General features: G+C 40.1%; 1 protein-coding gene across 4 annotated transcripts in view; it reads right to left on the bottom strand.

Moving 5' to 3' along the window:
- Positions 1-5,013: 5,013 nt before the first annotated feature.
- CFLAR (CASP8 and FADD like apoptosis regulator) overlaps positions 5,014-23,864 on the bottom strand; it is a 173,117-nt gene continuing 154,266 nt past the window's right edge. For 3 of the 4 annotated variants that reach the window (XM_033946842.1, XM_033946841.1, XM_033946843.1), the window contains exons 7-10: positions 16,519-16,568; positions 14,179-14,257; positions 7,472-7,982; positions 5,014-5,198 (exon numbers count right to left, since the gene is read on the bottom strand). In XM_033946842.1, the coding sequence (XP_033802733.1) occupies positions 5,060-5,198; positions 7,472-7,982; positions 14,179-14,257; positions 16,519-16,568 (779 nt within the window). In that variant the 3' untranslated portion in view covers positions 5,014-5,059. The remainder of the gene's footprint in view (positions 5,199-7,471; positions 7,983-14,178; positions 14,258-16,518; positions 16,569-23,864) is intronic. The other variant, XM_033946844.1, reaches the window with a different exon arrangement.

Here is a 23,864-nt window from a genome sequence, read left to right as displayed (position 1 = left end):
CACTCCATAATATCTAAAAAGTGAATCTTCTCTTTCTTCCTGCAAACATAATCCTTCATATAGACATTGATTCTTCCTGTGAAAGAAACTCTTTTAGTTTTACAGGATCCTGAAAATATAAGGACTTATTTCCATTAGACACTCTCATTGTTGATGGATAGTATAAGCCATAAGTGAATCCCTTCTCTTTCAGCTGCTGCCTCAGCAGTTGGTTTTGCAAAATCCAGAACCAGCAACAATTTAGAGCCCTTATAATTTAAATTTTTATTAGCTTTTGCCAATTTTAAAATTTCCAAAGCTTGCTGAAAACATAAAACTTTGAAAATCAAGGGTCTTGGGCCAACCTGGTTTGCTGTGCGCTTTGAAGGGATTCTGTGTGCCCATTCTATTTCCAACGGCCACTTCGTGTTTAATTGTAACAGCTTGGGCAGATTTTCCAAAAACTGTATAGCGTCTCCCCCTTCCAGATTTTCAGCCAGACCAAGAAGTCTTTCCCCGATTCTCCATATCCACAAGTTGGTTCTTTAGCAGCTCCACAGATTTCATTTCAGATTCACACTTTTGTGTGATCACTTCCACCCGTTCAACTCTCTCTTCAATCAAAGACATCCTCTGACTCTCAATCTGAATCTGCTGCTTTAGGCTCACTACTTCCTCCATTACCTCCGATATTTTATTTGCATTATCTTGCAACATTAGTTTGATTTTAAGCAACTCCGCCATTATATCAGCTTTTTCAGAGTTCTCTCCAACTTCCAGCGGGATTGGTACTTTCGTCGGCGACAGCTGGGTAAATTTCGATCTTTTCGCTGTTACACCCGATGTGCACGGCTTCTCCAACTTTCCCTGCCACATTGCTGCCATTCCCGACACGGTTTACAAACACTTTTAACAAGGGGCAACGATTATAGAAGACACTATTCCTACAGTTAGATGCCTGGACTTGAGGAGCTCTGCGGTTAAGCCACCATCTTGCGCGCTCCAAGCCACGCCCCCCTGATGTTTAATCTCAATGCTCCAAATATCCCTAAGACCAGTTTTAGGCTTCTTATTTAAAAATCCATTTATCATTTTATACCACTGTGCAGCCTGGTATCCCAGGAAGTCCACTTGAAAGCATAAAATTTCTAGACTATAGGTGTCTCTATTCCGTTGTCATATGATGTGATTTTAGTTGGGACATTGTTGAAACCTAAAAGTCCAGTTGACAAAAATAAAGATATACTTCTTCTTATAATGACTGGGGTGGTCATACAACTAATCACCAGGAATTGGAAAAATTAGGATAGACTGAATTTTACTTTTTGGTGGGAAACAATTTGTTTATATTACCGTTATGAAAGAATGTTAGCGGAGCAATCTGGGAAAATTTGGAATTTTAAAGAAATTTGGAGTCCATTTGAGTCATTTGTTAAACACCTTAATGATTAGTATTCACCTACCAGATTTGGTCTTAGTTCCACGTGCATCCAGGAAGGGGAGGAGGAAGGGATGGGTACACTGTTTCAGTAATTTGCAAGTATGTAAGTGCTGTTTATTGAATTTTTGAAGGTATATGTGTTGCACTTTTTATATGCTTAATAAAATCAATAAAGACTTAAAAAACAAAAACAAAAAGTAATATCAGAGCATTAATACTTTTTCATGCTCCAGTAAAAAGAAAACAAATGAGTGGCTCTAGAAACATTGTCATCATGTGATGTCTCAAGAAACTCAGACAGGTAAAAGCTATTAGGAGGCACTACTATATCTAGCCCCCCCCCAACTGTATTTCATTTTTAATATACAAGTACATATAAATAAGAACACAAAATCATTTAAAAATACCTATATCATAACACTAGGAATATTTGAGATCTCTTTGTAATACTATTTAAGCAATATAAAAAGTAACAACAGTTGAATTATAGAAGTGTTAAGAAACGTCAGACTCTTGGCCCTAGCAACATTCTCCATAGTCTCTACTTTAATGGCCTGCAAGGTGGCTGTATATGGTTCTTTGACCATGATTTAAAGGACTGTCCAGTTGTTTTATTCTTTGTTTTGTCCACAAGTTAGTAAGTTCTCTGATAAAGTCTTAGACATAGACTCTCTTAATAATCCTTCAGTTTCATGAGAGGTAAGAAGGTCGTTTCCACTGATGACATATTGTGGCAATGGAGGGCATGAATATAAAGGTAAAGGCAAACCAGTGAACTATCAAATTGTAAAAGTTTGAACTCTCTTCCCATAGAAATCCGTACCATTACTAAGTAAGCAACATTCCGCAAACGTCTGAAAACATGGCTTTTATAGAAATCTCTGTTAAAGGCTAACGTGACTAATAATTTACAGAAAAATTTTTTTAGGTACAATGATAATGCAAATCATAACCTACTATGAATGAAAATGTCATTACTACCCTTGTAATGGGAAAAAGAAGGAAGGTTTGCACAGCAACAGATATATCATGAAACAGCAAGATAATCTCCTTCCTTGACCTGGAGATCTCTTTGAGTTCTGGTGAAAAGAGCTCTCCACCTCTATGAATAGTCCAGTATGAGAGGACTTCTTTGGGGATGTCCCAGTGTTTTCTGTAAAATCACTTCTTGCTCAGTTGCAATAAATATGTGAATCTCTGAACATGATCTCTGTATCTGATCCTCAGAAGATTATATGAACTGAGCTTTGAACTTTATTCCTCCTCTGCAGCAGCAGTGGTTTTTAACCAATGAGCTGAGCATATTGAGGCTGGATATCAAAGGGCTATCACGCATAGGGGACCTCTTAAAGTTCTAGACACTGTTTACTTGCAACAGTGTTACAGGAATCCACTTATCTCTTTCCCCTCAATAGCGACCTACTGTCCTTTTGATCACTTTTCTCCTCAACAATGAATTTCCTGTCTAATTACTTCTCTTTCTTCTTCCCCTCTTGAAGTCAGTCAATTTGTACCTTTGCTTAATCTTTTGTAAACCGCATAGAACTTCACGGTATTGCGGTATATAAGCTGTTATTATTATTATTAATTATAACATTAAAAAAAAAACATATGTGAAAAATTATTTTATATTACAGGCACAATTAGATACAAACCTAAACTTCAAAATCAATACTTTGACTCCTAATTCCCACTCACTTGTAAAGTGTCCATGTCTATTTTATCATTCCCTCTGTGAGAAATTCCCTAACCCCTGTTTGTACTGTTTGTCTGTTTCGATTAGATTGCAATTTCTTTTGAGTATGTTTGGTGAACAGTGCTACATACATCTAGTAGCACTATTGGAGTGATAAAATAGTATTAGTACTTATGATACCAATAGAATTTTCAAGATATATAACAATGCCAACATTTGGGTTCTTGCATTTCTCCTTCTCTCACCCCTCTCCAGCACATTGCCACATCTCTCCCTCCATCCCTATGTCCAACATTCCTCCCCTTTGCATCCACTTCAATCTGTCCCTCTTTTCCCTCTCCAACATCATATCCAACATTTCTCCCTCTCATCCTTCTCTTCCCCATGCAACTCTACTTCCTCTCTCTGCCCAATTTTACTTCTTTCCTTTCACCATGTGCACCATCTCTTTTCCTCTCACTCATACACTCATGCCCAACAATTCTCCCTTTCTATTTCCTCCTTCCTATGTCCCAAGTTAGTGCCTCCTTTCTCCCTCTCTTCCATATGTGTCCCAAGTTCATGCCCCCCCCGGGCCTTTTCCCAAAATCGTGCCCCTCCCATGTCCCAGATCATGTCCCCTCTCTTCCTTACTTGCTCGCTCCAGGGCCGTCCAGCTGGGCTGCTCCTTCTCCCTTCAATGGCACTTGTTGCAGGGACACACGATCAGCAGCTCACACGCTGCACATGGCTAACCCATAAGCCTTCTCTCTGACGTCAGCTCTGACGTTGGAGAGAAGGTTTCCGGGTCAGCCATGAAAGAGCCACAGACGCGTCCCTGAACAAGTGCTGCTGAAAGCAGGAAGGAACAGCCCACCTGGAAGGAGGTAACTGGTATCCCCCGCTGACCTGGAAGGCTTTCCTTCAATGTCAGCTCTGGGCAGGAAGCCTTCTGGGACAGCTTTGGTGGGAAGCCTTCTGGGTCAGCTTCAGTGGAGGGGAGTGGGCACGAAGGAGGGCATGGCATCCCTGGCGGTGGCAGCGGCTTTGGTGGAGGGGAGCAGATGAGCAGGCAATAAGGAGGGCATGGGATCCTCAGCAGCGGCAACAGCCATTATGGAGGAAGGGGGGGCAGGAGACCCGCGTAGTGCCGCATACCTCCAACAAGCGACTCGCGGACCCTTAGCCACGTGTTGAGAAATACTGTGCTACACAACCTTTTTTAAAATTGTGGCTGTGCTTTGAGCTTGAAAGGGTTGGAAAACACTGTTCTAAGATATGCTTTGCTATTCTTCAAATCTCTCACTTTCTGTGCCCTCAATAAGTCTCTCTTCTCTATGTCCTTTGTGCCCTTGGGGTCAGTAGCATGGAATGTTATTACTATTTGGGTTTCTGCCAGATACTTGTGATCTGGATTGGCCACTGTGGAAACAGAATACTGGGCTAAATGGACAAGCGGTCTGACCCGTATGACCATTCTTATGTTTTGTTTCCTCAATACCATCTTTATACTTTCTCTTTACCTTATGTTTAATACAGATCTCCTAAGTCCATTCAGCAAGTCCCTTTTTTCTCCCCGTTCAAATTAACTTTTTTTTTTTTACATTTCTTATTTTTACTAAACATGCTGTTTTTCCTGCTTCCTTTGCACTCTCTTCAAAACTGGCTCCTTTGCTGCAATCAGCATGGATTCTTCTTGGTAAGAAACCTAAAACCTTCTGTGTCTTTCTCTCCTGGTATTTTGGACAGTGGATGTTATATAAGAAACTTGTGTCTAATCTAGAAATCACTGTGTTTTTTTGGGTAGGAATCACTACAGTTTTGCAATTCTCTTTCTATTTGCTATGTAAGATTTTAGATAGCAAATCTCTTTAGGTCTTAAATATGAAATGAACAAAAAGAACAAAGCTAACCCACCTATCAAAACAGAGTTTATTACTAGAGTTCACTTCTGCTCCCAATGCTTATTGTCTCTGTGTCAGAAATAGTTTTTTCCTTAGGGTGTGATGGAGATGCAATGAGCAGTGTTCTTTGGGCCTGGAAAGCACGTCCTTCCCATATATCCTATTGTTCAGCTCTATGAGTATATCCAGCAGATGAAGCCTGAGGGAGAGAATAATCATTAACCACTAGCAAATGAAAGAGACAATAAAGTTAATATATTCTCCTAACTGATAAGGCACCACTTCCTAGGCATAATGTTCAAGAAAACATGGGGCAGGTGCATGGGATTTGTTAGGGAAAGAAGGAGATAGTGAATGCTGCAGATGGGCCATTTGGCCTTTATCTGCTGTCATGATTCTTTCAAATATTAGAGTTTTGGAACATTTTCCAATCTAACCTTTAAATAAAAGGATTGTGTGTGGTTTCACAATAATAAAATATACTTAATAATCCTTAAAAACTGAATAAAGGGATGCAAGCACACCCTGGAAGGCAAGTACTTCTGAGATATGCTGGCATAGACCTCTTCTCAGAGAGTGTCAGGGAAGGGAGAGGGTGGAATGGAAGGAGAATCTGGCACTGTTCTAGAGGCACACTGGCATAATGTATCACTGAAGGGGTGAGGATCTCAGCACTCTTGAAGCATGCTGCTGCAAAGTGTCAGGGGGGTGGAGGTAGATCTCATTGATCTCTTAAGGCATGATAGCACAGGGTATCAGAGTCTCTGTGTTCCAGAGGCATGCTAGCATCAGGTATCAAGGCTGGATCTCATATTTTTGAGGTAAAAGCATATGGTATCAAAATAGGATCTGACACCACTGAAGAAATCTAGTCCAAGCTGTTATGTCTGTAAAACACATCTCTTCTCATCCATTGCCCTAATGGAACAAAGGTGATTTAAAAACTCTCAACTACCTAGGGTTTTGAAACAAAGCCACTTCTGTGACTCATACATTTAGTGGCATCCATACATGTGTCGCAATCAACCCCAAAGTGTACTTTCCACAGCCTTCAATGGAAGCTTTGAATATTTAGATTTAGCCTGGGAAGGGAACTTCCTGAGGACAGGTTAGGTCAGAAAAGGGGGAGTGTAGGATCCATTATAGAATACTAGTGTAAGTCTAGGGGCACCATTTTGAGGCTGGTGACTGAAGTGGCCAGAGTGATTGGGGATGTGGCCTGATGCTCCTGGACCATAGGAATAATGCTTCTTGTGAGGTGGCTTGCAAGAAGCATTATTCCTGTAAGATGGTATTCAGCAGCCTGTGATACCGGGATCTAGCAGGTTGCTGAATCCCGCAAGATGTCAAGGTGTGGTAAAAGACAAAACTTTACCACACCTTGATGAATTCCCTCCTTAGTGCAGTCTTGGCTGAAGGAGCAATTGTGAAAGAATCCCAGCGAAGGGAGACGGGGAGAGCGAGCGCTGCCGGCAGGACTCATCAGCTGAGCTGGCAGAAAGAAGAACAGGAAGGGGGAGAGTGACCGGTCACAGGAGCTCAGTAAAACGAAAGGCAGAAGGGCGACAGTGGTAGCGCCTGGGGATACCAATGACCGGACTCCAGTGGGGAGGACAGGGAAAGGCAGAGGGGCGGCCGGTGGGACTCCTTCACGAGAGCTGAAGCAGAGAGGGAGAGCAGCGGGTGCTGCTGCCACAACTCAGGCACCGGAGCCAGGAGGATTGAAAGGCAGAGGAACCAGGAGAGGCAAATTGGTCACGGGCAGGACTTCCTCGCTGGAGTTGGGGAAGGAGAGAGGGAAGGCAGCGAGAGATCATGACACTGCGGACGGAGCTCAGTCCTTGGAGCTGGCGAGAGAAAAGTCAGGAGAGCAAGCGCAAGCACAGACCATCTACAGGCAAAGAAGATGGTCTGCGCATGCGTCAGGATCACTCTGGGGTCGATATGGGGCGTCCCTCCGATTGCATTAATTTGCATGAGCAGGCTTAGTGAATCGCTCACCCAGGAAGACTCGGCCAAGGATCGCCCACGGATCGGATCGCATAGGTGAGTTTAGTGAATATAGTCTGAAGTGATGGTTGTTTAGTGTGTCCAGCTTGTGAAGAGAACAGACTTGGAAAGTCCTTACTTTGAATTTAATAAAACTATTGTTTTACTTGCAACACCTGTATGTGGTCATATTCCTGAGAGTTCCAGCCCTGGCCACAGAACATTACCACCTTTTCTTTTATGTAGAACCTCAGTTCCTTAAGTGAGAGGCCCCCTACATTAGTAATGTACCCAAACCCCACAATGCAAAAGATTTATCTTGGGTCTCTTGTGCAGCAATGCTGCATCATGGGTCCTCAATAATGCTACATTTCAACAAATATACTACTGGAACAAATGAATATCAAAAGACTAAACACATTTCAAGTATAGGGATTTCAATATCATGCATGCGATGGTGTGACAGTAGTTCTAAATACATACCTTTGACGATCATGTAAAAGCTGGCAAAGAGAGGATAGATAGTAAGATGATGAACTTGGAGACCTTTCTAATACAGATACATTCAGTCTACACTGGCTCCAAACAATGTCTGCTTCACTGGGAATAGTTGAATATTGAACCCTTTCATCCTTGTTGAATTTGTAATGCTCCTTTCCATCCACTTCCACTGGGCTGGCAGCATCCTGATAACTCCTATGCTCCACATAGTTCTGGATAAAGAAGAGTTTTGGTTTGCCTATGAGTCCAGGACATGCCTCGACAGTGAAATAATTCTTCACCCAGTCCAACTGGAATGCAGGTACATCCTGGTCTACGCCATAAACTGAACGGAAATTTCCTCGGCTGACAAGAACACAAACAAAGCTATCATACACTTTGTGCTCTGGCATGCTTGCAACATTCTGCAATATCCGTTTCAGGTCTTCTGCGCTCACATACGTGTTGCATTGAACTTTGAAATGAAGTGCTCTAAAGGTATCTGTGAGCATTCCTACAAAAAAGTATAGAAACCAATTACAATCCTAAAGTAGCTGTATATCAGGCAATCTGTATCTTTCAGTACTAAATTTTTTTCTAAAGTTTAAATGAATTACTATTCAAAGACAGCTAGTCCCTGCTTTCCCCTATTATTGCTTATATGTTACACGGAATGTTTTCTGATCTACATTACATTAGGGATTTCTATTCCGCCATTACGGATTACAAAAGAATTATCCAAGATGTATTACAACAAGAACTTACAAAAAAAAAAAAAAAAAATTGGTCATTTTCAAAAGGAGTAAGAAATGGGTAAGGTTATTTGTTTGGGGTAGTTGGCTTTAGTGAGAGGTGGAGTTTGAGACTTGCGGTATTATTTCTTTTTTCAGAGTTTTCTTGAAGAGTATGGTCTTTATTTCTTTTCTAAAAGTCTTGTAGTCGAGGGATGCCGTCAGTAGATTGGCGATTTGGTTGTCTAGTTTGGCTGCTTGAGTGGCCAGGAGGCCACTCAAGCATTAGACAAAGAGAACCCGAGAAAACACATAGAACACTCTAAAGTATTACTTTGTTTATTTAAAATACAAAGTTATCCAACACCCATATCATCTACGTGAATAAGTAACTGTCCTTAAAGTTAATAAAGGGGATGGGACTTAATATACCGCATTTTTCTGTGGTTAATCAAAGCAGTTTACATGTTATATATAGGTACTGGGGTAATTGCACTTCCTTTAGCAGCAATAAGCCAAATGCTTCATACAATTTGATATCAATCTAGTACACTGTTGTTGAGGAATCTTAGTCTGCTCTATTTAGCAGAATTGCTTTAATTCAGACACATTCATAGGTTTTCAGGCATGAACTGCTTGTTTCAGGTCCTGTTACAGTATCTTTATTGTAGTCAAGTCATCATGCTGTGACTTTGACTAGGCCAATCTACAATTCTGTTTCTCATCAGCCATTCAGATATAGATTTGCCTTTGTGTTTTAAATCATATTCTTGCTGCATAATCCAATTACATTTCAGCTTCAGCTCATGGACAGATAATTAGACTCCTTTCCAATTCATTAGAAGGAGGGACTCAGACGGAAGAAGGTCCCGGAGCAATTCTGCATGCAATGTTGCCTGCCTCTTCAACCATGAAGCTTCTGAGAGGCTGGTAGATCTGCCCTGGGAGGTGCAAAGGGGAGAAGCAGGTTGGTGGTTTTTTTGCTGGCTTTGACCCGCAATCAGGAGCAAGGGGGGGGGGGGGTATTGGACCGGCAATAGAGAGGGAGGGGGGCTGCTGGACTTGTAAGGGATGGCTGCTGCTGCACCCATGAAAAGGGGAGGGGGTTAGTTGAGCTGCTGGACCGGCTGTAGCTGAAGGAAAGGGAGACCAGTTGCTGGATCTGATCTGGGGATTGGAGGTGGGAAGGGAAAGAGGTGCTGAGCCCATAAGGTGAGTAAAATGGAGCTGTAGGGAAGGGAGAGGTGCCAGACCCACACCTGGGCGCTGAAGGGAAGGGATAGAGGGACAGCTCGTGGGAATGGGGACAAATTTCTTCCCGGTGTCATTCTCTAGTCTAGAGCTTTAGGCTTTGTAACCCTTTCCAAACAGATACATTTCAACAATTTTTTTTCTCATCTCTTCTAGAATTTCCTTTGTTCATAGTATAGCATTCTCAGGGTAAGGTTCAATATCTTGTGAGGTTTAGATTCAGTAGAGCTGGCTGAAATGAAGCTTGGTTGTATTCAATCAGATGAATCTAATCATCAGGTTAGATTTGCCTCTTTGCAGATGATACCAAAATCTACAATACAATAGACACCAAGGATGCTGTGAATAACATGAAGAAAGACCTGGGGAAGCATGAAGAATGGTCTGAAATTTGGCAGCTAAAATTTAATGCTAAGAAATGTAAAGTCATGCATTTGGGCTGCAAAAACCCGAGGGAATGATACAGTTTAGGCCGGGGGTGAAGAACTTATGTGCATGACATAAGAGTGGGACTTGGGTGTGATTGTATATGATGATCTTAAGGTAACTAAACAGGTTGAAAAGATGGCAGCAAAAGCTAGAAGGATGATAGGGTGCATAGGGAGAGGTATGGTCAATAGGAAAAAGGAGGTACTGATACCCCTGTATAAGACTGGTGAGACCTCATTTAGAATAATGTGTACAATTCTGTAGGCCGTACCTTCAAAAAAGATATAAAAAGGATGGAGTCGGTCCAGAGGAAGGCTACTAAAATGGTGCGTGGTCTTCGAGATATGAAAGAGATGTTTAAATACCTGCATGATGTAAATGCGCATGAGTCAAGTCTCTTTCATTTGAAAGGAAGCTGTGGACAGAGAGGGCATAGGATGAAGTTAAGAGGTGATAGGCTCAGGAGTAATCTAAGGAAATACTTTTTTATAGAAAAGGTGGTAGATGCGTGGAGACAGAGACTGTGTCGGAATTCAAGAAAGCCTGGGATAGGCACGTGGGATCTCTTAGAGAGAGGAATAAATAATGGTTACTATGGATGGGCAGACTGGATGGGCCATCAATTAAATTTGGTTAAATGGTTGCATAATTAAGGAAGCAGTTACTTTTTCATATGGGTGAAACTGATAATCAAATAGTCATGTGAAAAAATTAGGACACCCCATGAAATATTCGGTTCTTTCTGAAGAAATGTTCACATATTAATGTGAAATCTTTTTTTTATCTCTGGAAAAGAAAGTGATGTAATGCAGGTAAACAACAAATATTTTCCTTGATTTACTCATGAAACAAAAGATATCCAGAGCCTCAGCCCGACGGGATCTGTTTTGCTACAATTATTGGCTTTCTCAAGGGTTCAAGTACGCTGCTGCATAATTATTCAGCAATAGCATTCAGTCTCTCGGCTTCCTACTAAGCGGCAGTAATTGTGGCGAAACGGGACCCGTTGGGCTGTGGCTGTCTGCAACATTTAGGATATAATGAATACCATTCACATGAATAGGGTTTTAATGAAGATTTAATGGAAAAGATTTTAAGATAAATCATTAATAAAATGATTAAAATTACTATAAGTAAAAAATAAATAAAATAGGAAGCAGGATCAATGAATGAAACATGGAACCTTGTCAGACTTGGCTGAGGTTTATTGCCTGTCACCAAGCAGGTTTCTAAGATCCTTTTACTCCCCCTGTTTATACCCTATGCTTTGAAGAGTGGGATTTTTTTTTTGTCAATTTGGAGTTTTCCGGTTGGTCTCACTCATCATCTTCAGTGTATAACAACTGAACAGACTCCACTAGCTCTCAGTTATATGCCTTGTCAGTATCGGTGGCAAGGCTTACAGCTGAGGTACCATCGAGTGTGACACCCCTGAGGTTGGCCAGACCCCCGAAAGGGTCCCTAAAGCTCAATCCGGCACCACAGATGAGGACAAAAAGGCCTAAACAAAATCTAACAGGCCTACACTAAACCAGGGAAGACTGCACAGGCTTACCACTTCCACTTGCTGGAGTCTGAGAGCAGACTGATTGTATTTGGGAAAGCAAAGCCCACTTGTACTTCAGCCAAAATTTTGTGTCTCAGTTTCTACCTGCTGGTCATGATGAGCTATTACCCATCAGTAAGCTGTGCCGGTCTGGGGAGAGAATTAAATAAGATGCATTTACATGTAGAGGAGATGGAAATAATTCCATTCCCCATTCATTACTGTATATTTGAAAACTGAGAAACTTTACCAAATTCAGGGAGCTGATCTTATCCTGTCCTTGGATAGCTTGGAGTTTATAGCATTGAAAAAGTCAAGCTACAAGTCACCCCCAAAGTTGCATGGTAGAAAGAACTACAAGATACTACCACAGAAGAAAACCTATATAGCACAGGGCATATTCTCTACACAAAATTTGCCAATGCAGCACTATACAGTATACTCATTATAGCAGGGGATGCCACCTGTTTTATTTATTTATTTCTATCCCATTCTCCCAGAAGCTCAGAACGGGTTACTAGTAGACATTCATAATCGTTTGAAAACAGACTAGTCATGTTACAGTAAACAATAACAGAGCTTATTCTAGAGACCAGACTGTTCATAGCGAAGAGTACTAGGAGAAGTATATTGAGAAGGCAGTTTTTAATAGCCCGATTGGCGGAAGAGGAAGGTCTTTACTGCTCTGCGGAAGATCATTAGTGAGTCTAGTGACCTGATCTGTATGGGTAGTCTGTTCCATAGCTGAGGTAGGAAATGGCTGTAGGATCTTTTGTATGCCGGAGGGATCTCCCTGCGGGAATGCTGAGTCTTTGTTCTGCTTTGTAGCGGAGGGGGCAGTTAGGGGTGTATAGGCATAGCTTGCATGCTATGTAGGCTGGGGTTTTTTGGTAGAATCTCTTGTGTGTCATGACCAGAGCTTTGAAGATGCATCGCTTTTTGACTGGTAACCAGTGAGCTGCATAGAGCGCTGGAGTAATGGGGTCATGGTAGTTGAGGTTGTTTAGAAGTCAAATTGCTGAGTTCTGGACTTTTTGGAGGTGTTTTAGATCTCTTGCAGCGATGCCATTGAATAGGGAGTTGCAGTAATCTAGTCTAAAGAGTACGTAGGCATATAGCAGTTGGGCAAAGTCTGTTTCTGGGAGGTAGGGTTTGATCCTTCGCAATTGGCGTAGGTAGCAAAAAGATGTGGAAACTACCTGCGAGACGTGGGTGGAGAGGGACAGATAGCCATCCAGTATAATTCCAAGACTTCGTACTGGTCTTTTGCTATTAAGGGGGTGGATTCCCAGGATAGTGTCGGATGGGTGAAAGTATTGTTCTTTTTCCTCATCCAGAGTAGTTCAGTCTTTGAGGCATTCAGCTGGAGTTTATTGGCTGTCATCCAGTTTTTCATATCAGAGAGGCAGTGTAGGAGGTTAGTGAATTGGGTTGGCTGATCGTCACCTAGGGGGAGCAATAGTTGAAGGTCATCAGCATAGGAGTGAATCTTAATGTTGTATTTGTGTGCAATGTTGATGACTGGCCTGATATATAGATTGAAGAGGAGAGGGGAAAGCAAGGCACCTTGGGGAACTCTGTATTTAATTGATTTGGGGTTTGATTTAGCTGCTCCTAGTAGCACAGATTGTGTTCTTTGATCCAGGAAGGAGGTGATCCATTGCAGTGCTGAGTTCTTGATTCCTATGTCAGCGAGTCGGTCTAGTAGAAGTTGATGATCTATAGTGTCAAAAGCGGCACTAGGGTCAAGCAGGACCAGTAAGGCATCATTTCCTTTATCCAGCATTGACCAGCTGTCATCAATGATGTCAAGGCGGACAGATTCTGCACTATGGCCTGGTCAGAAACCTGACTGACGTAGAGATAGAGCTTCTTGTTGATCAATGAAAGGTTGCAGTTGGTGGAGCACTATCTTCTCCAGTAGTTTGGAGATGAAGGGGAGGTTGGAAACAGAGCGGTAGTTGCTTGGATCATTTGGGTCGAGGGAGGGTTTCTTGAGGGTGGGTTTGATAATGGCCGATTTCCAGTTGAGGGGAGGATTGATTCTGCAAAGGCATCTTTGGAGGACAAAAGGAGGTTGGATGGGCATGGGTCAAGGATGGAATTGGAGGGTCGGAGCTCTTGTAGCATTTCTAGGAGCTCAGCATGTGTGACCGGGTGAAGTTGGAAAAGGGTTCTACAAGGTGGGGTCTTGGGCATGTGAGAGGGATGAGCCTGGGGGGGGGGAATCTTGCTGGGAGCGGAGTTGAGATTGCTTCGGATGTTATCAATTTTTGTTTGGAAGAAGTTAGAGAGAGTTTCACTGTCTAGGTTAGTGGGGGTATTATGATTGCATCCGTGAGCAGCGGAGAAGAGGTAGTTAGTCAAGGTATCTGGAATGGTTTGGAACTTTCTGTAAGAGGTGTGTGTAGTGAGCTTTCTTTGCTTCCAGAATTGCAGCTTTGTAGGTGTTTGATAATTTTCTCCAGTGTGATTTGTAGTTCTCTTTTTGGTGTTTGACCCATTTCCTCTCTGCTTGTCTCAGAGCTCTCTTTTGGGATCGGAGGTCATCGTTGCAGGGAGCAGGTACAAATACTACCACAGAAGAAAACCTATATAGCACAGGGCATATTCTCTAAACAAAATTTGCCAATGCATCACTATATAGTATACTCATTATAGCAGGGGATGCCATCTGTTAAAACTGTTGCTCTTGCATGGCATATATTTTCATTAGAAGACTTTTACAGTTTCATTAATTCTTATAGACTTACTAGCATCGTTGCCAATGCAGTCAATAATCAAGCAGATTCCCAAGGGCTGACTTTGCATTCTGTACCTGTCACCAAAACACTGCCAGACATAAGACAAATGTAAGTTCTCTGTTTTTTCTCCTTTGATTTATCTGTTTGAAATACAGTAATATGTTGTCATTAATTTATGCAGAGAAAAGATACATAGTGTTCTACTTTTTCGTCTCAAGCTACTGAACTTTCCCCACTTTTTGACCTACATTTCTCTCCTGTTCTTTTTCTCTTCCAGCTCAACCAGAACCAGGCTGAGATCTGGTACAATATACCTTAATTTGTATTAGCTGGAAATTACTTGTACTGTATTTCCATTTTATATTTTTCCCTTCCTCCTCTGAATATACTCAACTGGGCCATATAGCCTGACTTGCTTCAGAACCTTATATCCATAGAACCCATTTTCAAACATTTGGGTGTTACTTCTGCACAATGATAATTCTGCTTTTATGCCATCCTCCTCAGCCATGGCCAGCCTGGGAAATGGAGGTCCCTCTTGACTTGGAAATGAGGTGGAGTGGAGACCTCCTGAGTCATGTCCGGCTGTGCACAGCACTAGCTATCTGAGTCACAGGGTTGGCTCCAGCTTTCCTTGTATTTTTTTAAACTACATATTTTTTTTCTGACTGTAAAATTCCATTTTGCTTTTTGTTTTTTTACTACCTTGTTTCTGAAGCATTCTAGTCATCATTTATTAGATATACATCAATGACTGTTCTACAGCTGTACCTTCCTTCTCAGTACCATGACCTATCTACCTCCAAAAACAGAAGGATAAACTGAAATAGTTTCAAAATAAGACTAAGAATAATGACTGCACTGCTGAATGTGTCAACAGAGCAAACTATGCTGTCTCCTTTGGTGCTGAAAACATTGCTTAGCTCGCATTTCCCCCTAACCTATTAGATAAAAGAGTGGGAAGCTCTGTTAGTGAGGTTCCACCGATAGCTTTGGGATATGCTGCCTGGGAGTTTGCAGGCATGAGTGATTGTGGGAAGTCGAGCTTCTCAATCAGAGTCTGAAGCAGAGAAAGCAGCATGGAAAGTTCTTAGCTTTGCTTCTACCTTGAAAAGGCCAGTCACAATTTTATTGAACTTTACTGCAGCAATTAATCAGGTCCAAGTACTTGAAACTAGGGTAGATTCATTTTCTCAACATAATGTACCTTTCATGAAGGACAATGCCTAACACATTGGAGAATTTAGAGAATGTTATTCATAGTAAGAACTTTTGAGTAATTAATTTTCTAAAAGTACTTAACATCTATGCTAAAGAGATGTTTAAAAAATATATGATAAAAAGCCGATATCTAAATCTAGTTCACATCACGTGGTGAAAGCATGCTATCTACGTTGATTGAAAGCTGCTACCTTGAGAGTGTCTGTAGATTTCTTGGGACTGAGAAATGATCTCCAACAACTTTTCTGGAGACATATTTAGAGCTGTACACTACTCCAATTACCTTAATTGTACCATCTTTTATCTTACTCCCTCCCTTCCCTAAAGTTTTTTTCCTTTTCTGTTTTTTTTATCTTCAAAAAAATAGTTCTCCCTCCTCTCCTCCTGTTTTACTATCCTACCCCATGTTGTGTTAGTTTGGTCCACGATAGGTCTTGTTTGTTTTTTTATATTAATTTCCCTTTTCTTTTAATTTTCATGTATTATTTTCATGCACAACACTTTGAATCTTATGTTTAGCGTTTAATCAAATTTTAATAAACTATGAAACTATGAACTATGACTCACAGAGACCATCTATTATGATTGTTTTTCCTTAATATGGATGCTTCTTTTTGTGGACAGAAGGTTCATATTTTTTCTGATATGGCAGGGGCTACCCAGAAGAAAAGGCAGCAATTTCTTTAAATATGCCCAAGAGTTCTTTAGCTTGGGGCTACTTTTTTGCTTAGATATCCATATAAATGTACAGTGAAACACAGGGACAAGAAGTTTCAAAGTTCCCAAAGGTTTGTGTTTTTTGCGAAGAAGGTATTGTTAACTGTTTCGACCCCCAAGGGTAGGCTGCTAATTTTGTGTTTAATTGGACATAAGTTGTCTTTTTTTCCCCTATTATTATGATTCTTATTTCCATATGGTTATGGCTCCTATTTGTAATTGCTTTAACCCCTTTAATTCAGAACTTTGTGAGAAAATGGATGAGATTCCTTTTTTGTATAGTATTATCTTACAGATATATCTGGTTAATTTTCTCATTTTCTATATCAAGACTATTCTTATAAAGATTTTTAAATTTGTAGAAAGACAAGACTAAGGAAAAGAATTATAGGGAAAAAAACCCATCATTACCTGGGAATTGCATGCTCCTGACTCCTGAACTGGTAACTGGACCGGTCCTGCTTGAGATACAAAGAATAACTTAATGAATAAACATATCATGTAACTCAAATCTTTTTCCTAAGTCCAAAAACATTTTATGGCAAGAAGGAAGAAAGGGGTGCATATCCAAACAGGCTTCTACCCCAAGTCAGAAATGTGGTGCATAACAATATCTGGTGGATAGCAAGGTTCTGTTTTCTAAAAGACCATAAGGTTTCCCACATTGCAGAATGAACTTTAGGCTGCTTCTGAGTTTCAGGTCCATTTTTGCCTAGGTTACTGCTGAAATCACGTTTCCTACATTTTTATACACTACCCAAAGAAAACAGAATGCAAGCTCCATGAGTCAGAGAGCTATAAAAAAAATGGTTATTAACAGAAAGTTGTAGTCTAGTCTAGTAAGTCCAAGCCACAAAAGATTTCTTTTATCTACAAGGAATCTGGATAAACAGGACCATAAATTCCATAATAATTATGAGCACCATTTTATAAATCAAGCCTAGTCCATGATATCCCAAATTGATTTGAATTAACTGTCTGCTCTATTCTATGTTTGGAGAGAAAAGCAGAGTTCAAGTTTAAGAACAAAAATTGGTGGAAACAGATTTTTACTTCTTTGTGCACAGAAGCTAATAATGTGTTACACTCTCACTATCCAGCAAATAAATATAAACTACAAGGGAAAATTGTGTCTTACCTGGTAATTTTCTTTCCTTTAGTCCCAATAGATCAGTCCAGACTAGTGGTTATGTCTGTTGACCAGCAGAGGGAGACAGAGAAGGAAAGTTCTTTGTAATTTGCCCTTAAGGGTATCACGTAGCTCTAGGACCTCAGTATTTCAAATGACAAAGCAATGGAAGTTATGTAGACAAAAAATACCCAAACAAACCTCATAACATATAACATATTCATATATAACTCAAGCTGAAGCATGTAATATAAATATACACATTAAAAATATAAATATGCACATTGTGGGGAGTGTGTGGTGCAAAGGTTAGAGCTAAAGCACCCTGGGGCTGTGGGTTCAAATCCTGCATTGCTCCTTGTGACCTTGGGCATGTCACTTAATCCCCCAGTGCCCCAGGTACATTAGATAGAGTGTGAGCCCGCCGGGGCAGACAGGGAAAAATGCTTGAGTACCTGAATAATTTGTATTCCGCATAGAATTGTAGGATATGCAGAATAGAAAATAATAAATAAATAAAACCAAGAAGGCACAAGTGCACAAGGGCTCTTGCAATTTGTCCAAAATGTGAGCCATTCTAGACAACTAAGATTGAGTTGGCCAGTAGAAGGAGGAACCAGTGTACTGTGGAAACAAACAAAGGACGATAAGAAGCTAATGAAATAGAAATTTAAGCCAATAAATATAAAATCCTTAAATGTTGGAAAAGCACGACATATTCAAATAATTCCTTCCAAACCTAAGTTATCACACAATGTATTTATCATTAAGCTGGAAAGTCTCAGTTAAAGAACTACACAGTAACATCGTAAATGATGGCGGATAAAGACCAGAATGGTCCATCCAGTCTGCCCAACCGTGCACGCTATATAAATTAATTGATTTAATTTAAATTGTCCTTTTTCTTAGATATTTCTGGGCCAGAAACCCAGAGCTCTGCCAGCACTGGAGTCTCCATCAAAGCTCACTCCAGCCCATCTAAACCATCCCAGCTTTCGAAACTCTTTAGTAACCATCATAAGCCTTCCAGCATGCAGTAAAGTACACACTGACAAAAGTCAATGGTGTGCTGAATTCATGCACATAAGTCTAATGTGTAATCCTCCAACTATGCAATCTGTGCTAATATAAGCAAAAACAGAACCTTCACTCATTAAACAATATACAAATCAAAGCCTGCCAAAAATGTTTTCAAAGACTTACCTGTGCAATAAAGAATCTCAGTCTAATGAACATAGGACTTCCACCAAGGAAATAATGAATAGCTCTGAGATAGCTTTCCCAAAGAGAAGACAGATCGGACAGAAAGCCATTAAAGATAAAGTAAACAGAAATGTACAACAAATTAGACAGGGTAGGCACCAGGAAGGCAAGAACTTAAAGGTGGGATTCTGGACTGGTCAGTTGGGAATCGAGGAAAGAAAATTACAAGGTAAGACATAATTTTCCCTTTCATGTTGTCCCAACAGTTCAGTTCAGACTTCTGGGATATTACATTACATTAATGATTCTATTCCGCCCGTACCTTGCATTTCTGGGCGGATCACAAAAGAAACAGTATCCATATAGAGTGGGAGAATTGAGCCAATTAATAAAAGGCCATGATACCTGAAATAAAGAAGGATCTATAAACCAAAGAGACTCTCATTATCAGTTATTGCAAGGCTGAGAGTCATAAAGGAAAGGAGAGAACTGAATATGACTTACACAAGAGCAAGTGTTCAATCTAATGGGTAATCACTTAGAAGCTTAAGATCAGCTAAGCCTTTACATTCAGATCAGTGGTCTCAAACTCGTGGCCCGGGGGCCACATGTGGCCTGCCAGGTACTATTTTGAGGCCCTCAGTATGTTTATCATAATCACAAAAGCAAAATAAAAGTTTCTTGATCCTATGTCTCTAGCTATAAATTACAATATTATTATTAGGACTTAGCCAAAAGGAAAGATTTATAAACTATAAACCTTGTAACCCATTCTGAGCTACTGGGAGGATGGGATAGAAATTGAATAAAATAAAATAAAGAGTTTTACCTCATGCAAAATTGTCACTTCTTTAATAAGACATTAACTATTTTTTTTCTGAGGCCCTCCAAGTACCTACAAATCCAAAATGTGGCCCTGCAAAGGGTTTGAGTTTGAGACCACTGGATTAGATGTATTATTTATAACCCGCCTTTACCCAAAACGAGGTACAAAGCATACACATAATAAAAACATCAACAAATATATCACACATGCATACATTACCACACAAACTATAAAAGAAAAAAAATCACAAAAGTGCATTCAGTCCATTCAAAAAAGTTCAATGCAAAGCAAAGGCTAGCTTTGAAAGATCACATCTTAAAAGAAGCAATTGTTTGTAGTTGTTCTAGCACCAATGGCAAATGATTGTGTTTTCCCCTGTATCTTATTGTGATCTACGTTAGACTCTTTACAGGTGTATGCAGAATAGAAAAATAAGCATGTTAAGTTATGGGTCTTATCGCAGAAGCAAAGTGGCCCTCATATATACTCTGTGTGACATGGCTATTCTTCCCTCAAATTGAAGGACTGTTGTATGTTGCAGGGATGACAACCAGTCTCTTATTCTTCAAACTCATGAAAGGCACAAACGAAAGGAAGATGTAACCCTCAGACATCCATTGCAGGAGCCTTCTCTTGTACAGACATTACAGATATAATGCATGTATAGTGTTCTTTTCCATGAAATGAGCTGCATTACATGTGATGAACAGCTGTAGCAGTGCACATCACGAAGAATGTACCTGTGAAGAAAAACCTGCTAGGGCAGGTCTGTCAGAGAGAGCAAGACTAGATCAGCTGAGTTTAAGAAGCAAAGCTGATAGAGGGATGATGGTTGCAGGGGAATGGAGACATACACAGAGGGGAGAAGCTCAGGATAGAGACAGAGGGGACAGATGCTTGACAGGACAGATAGAAACAAAGTGTAAATGGACAAGCGATCCTGGGATGACAGTTAAAAAAAAAGAAAAGAAAAGCAAAAACGGAACTCTGGAACTTGCTTTCAGAAATGTTTTTCAATAACATAAACGCAAAGTGAAGTACTATGAAAACAAACTAATCAAACTTTACTAAGGTCGACTTTTAAAATGGGTGTCTCAGTATTTAGTGTGTGCTGCACAGTAGCACACTTTTATAAAAGGAGTTGTAAATAAATAACTTGTATGAGGCCAAACAGGTTGAAAAGGTGACTTAGAAAGCTAGAAGGATGCTAGGTTGCATAGGGAGAAGTATGGCCAGTAGAAAAAAGGAGGTACTGATGCTCCTGTATAAGACTTTGGTGAGACCTTATTTAGAATATTGTGTACAATTCTGGAGGCCACACCTTCAAAAAGATATAAAAAGGATGGAGTCGGTCCAGAGGAAGGCTACTAAAATGGTATTTGGTCTTCATCATAAGGTGTATGGGGACAGACTTAAAGATCTCAATCTGTATACTTTGGAGGAAAGGCAGGAGAGGGGAGATAGGTATGTGCCACAAATGTGCATGAGGCGAGTCTCTTTCATTTGAAAGGAAGCTCTGGAATGAGAGGGCATAGGATGAAGTTAAGAGGTGATAGGCTCCGGAGTAATCTAAGGAAATACTTTTTTACAGAAAGGGTGGTAGATGAGTGGAACAGTCTCCCAGAAGAGGTGGTGGAGACAGAGACTGTGTCTGAATTCAAGAGGGTCTGGGATAGGCACATGCAATCTTTCAGAGAAAGAGATAATGGTTACTGCGGATGGGCAGACTGGATGGGCCATTTGGCCTTTATCTGCCATCATGTTTCTATGTTTCTAATAGAGAATAGTACAGTGACAAAATTCATCACCATTCTCATCCAAGCGGTAACCCATCTCCATGTCATTTTTTAAGGAGAGAGGGAAGAATCAGAGTATGACCCTCAAGTATTGCATTGAAGAATGCTGGTGTAGAAGGACTGAGGTTGAGATGGAACGGGAACGGTGATGAATTCTGTCACTGTGTCATTCTCTACTTCAGAACACCCAGGCATTAGCTTGTGCTGGTGCTAAACAATCATTGGTATAAAACGTCCAAAAGTTAAAAAAAAGGCCCCCTTTTACTAAGCCACGGAAGGGAGTATCATGCGGCAAATGCTCCAACACCCATTCAGTCCTTATGAGTATTAGAGCATTTAACGTGTCGGCCCGTGCAATGGCTTAGTAAAAGAGGGGGTAAATGTCCTAAATAGAAACTGGTAGGCACTTATCATATTGAAGTAACTTATAAAGGTTATTGATACAGGTGGGGATGATGGAAATGGATCTTAGCAGGTAGCTACTAAAAAATAGTCAATCATCTTTGTGGCACAGGGGAGCATAAGTATTTTTCTTCTAGTAGGATGAGAAAAAAATGTTTGAGAACCACTGTCTAATTGGTATACTAATATAAAGTTCATCATGACAGATCATTTTACTGCAGCAATTAAAAAAAAAAAAAAAAAAAATCAGGACCAACTTCTGAATGTAGCCAGTCAGGTCTAGGACAAAGATATTCGATATTATATACATCATGAGCATCCTACACATCATGCATCAAACCAGCGATGCCTGCAACTCATGTTTGAGAATTTCCATCAAACCTATAAGCAGATGGTGTCAAATTATTTTGTAAATCTTGCAATGTTCTTAATCATGACCGTCAATCTGTAATTTTGGATCATTTTGAGTCAAAAAAACACAAGATGATGCACTTACACAGGATGGTGGAGATAAATTTCAAAAGACCATCATAACATTGCTGAAAAACAGCACAGAGGCAGAAAAGCAATGTCTGAATGTGAGTGGAAATTTAAGAATGGTAATACAAAAATATAGCAGGATACTGTGCTTGATGGACCTCTATTCTCACTGCCTAATGCTTTCTTCTTATAATATATTCAATGTGAGTCACTTCAGATAAAGGCACTCAAGAATTCTTCTTGTCTCTTTCAGATTGGTAAAGCATGGGTGGAGACACTAGCAGGTGCCAATATCCCACTATCCAAAACTGAACACCCACTTATGAGAGAATTTCTTGACAGCAATGATTTGCAATGATGGTGCGATTTTGGGAAGGAAACAACTGAGACATATTTACCAGATGTATGTTTTGAAGTAAAGGGAAACTTAAAACTGATCCTTAAATTGAAGAAGATAAGAACATAATATAAGAATTGGCATACTGGGACAGACTGAAGGTCCATCAAGCTCTGTATCCTTTTTCCAACAGTGGCCAACCCCACCTAGATCCCAAGTAATAAAACAGATTTTATGCTGCTTATCCTAGGAATAAGCAGTGGATTTCCCCAAGCCATCTCAATAATGGCCTATGGACTTCTCTTTTAGGAAATTATCTAAGCCTTTTTTAAACTCTGCTAAGCTAACTGATTTCACCAGATTCTCTGGCAATGAATTCCAGAGTTTAATTACACGTTGTGTGAATAAATATTTTCTCCGTTTTATTTTAAATCTACTACTTAGTAGCTTCATCGCATAGTCCCCTAGTCCTAGTATTTTTGGAAAGAGTGAACAAGCGATTCACATCTATCCTTTCCATGCCATTCATTATTTTATAGACCTCTATCATATCACCCCAGAGCCGTCTCTTCTCCAAGATGAGCCCTAGCCACTTTAGCCTTTCCTCATAGGGAAGTCGTCCCAAACTTTTAAATCATTTTTGTCACACTTCTCTGTACCTTTTCTAATTCTGTTACATTTTTTTTGAGATATGGCGACCAGAACTGCACACAGTATTCAAGTTGCAGCCATATCATAGTGCAATACAAGGGCATTATAACATTTTCATCTTTGTTTCCCATTCCTTTCCTGATAATTCCTCTCCTATTTTCCATTCCTTGCAATTATCTTTGGTGAATCTTGTAATGATGATGCAAGATCAGTTCTCAATATACTATTTGCACAATTAGAACCCAATTCTAGTGGACATATTAAGTTTTTTGGGGGGAGAGACAGTATTTTTAAATGCTGTTAATCACTCAAATGTTTTCCAATTTGTAGTCAAAGCAGTAAATTAATATGAAATAAATTTTGACAATGTTTTAGTAATCAAAACCGATAATGCTAGTTATATGAATAAAGCATTTCATTCTGTATTTTCTACACTGTTTCCAAATTCTGTGCATATCACATGTTTAGCCCATATTGTTAACTTGATTGGTGAATCATTCAGAAAGCCTTTCCAGTTAGTGGATACATTTGTAAGATGCTTCAAAAATATGTTCTACAATTCTGGTAGTAGGAAAGCAGCATACAGTATCTCCGATTTATGAACAAAATGAAAAATGTCCAGCTTAAAAAGCATCCATGCCTCCAAATTTTGGCACACGCTGGAACAGTTGGTTCCATGCAGTTCAATATCACTTAAAATTTTCAATTCTACAAATAATTTTTCAGTGAAGAATGTAATAGCAGCTCCTCAGTTTCTGTCCATAAAAAGGAAAGGAAATACTGAATGATCCAATTAAGTTTCCTTTGTTAAAAGTACAGATCAGTTTCCTAGCAAACAAATGTGAACCAATTCTCAGTTTAAATCTGGATTTCCAGAGTAGGAAGCCTTGTTCTGTTAAAGATTTTGACCTTTTTGAATAACAGAAACATGAC

This window comes from Geotrypetes seraphini, chromosome 5, assembly GCF_902459505.1.
Source record: "Geotrypetes seraphini chromosome 5, aGeoSer1.1, whole genome shotgun sequence".
NCBI classification, from domain to species: Eukaryota; Metazoa; Chordata; class Amphibia; order Gymnophiona; family Dermophiidae; genus Geotrypetes; species Geotrypetes seraphini.
This window is presented reverse-complemented; position numbering and strand designations above follow the sequence as displayed.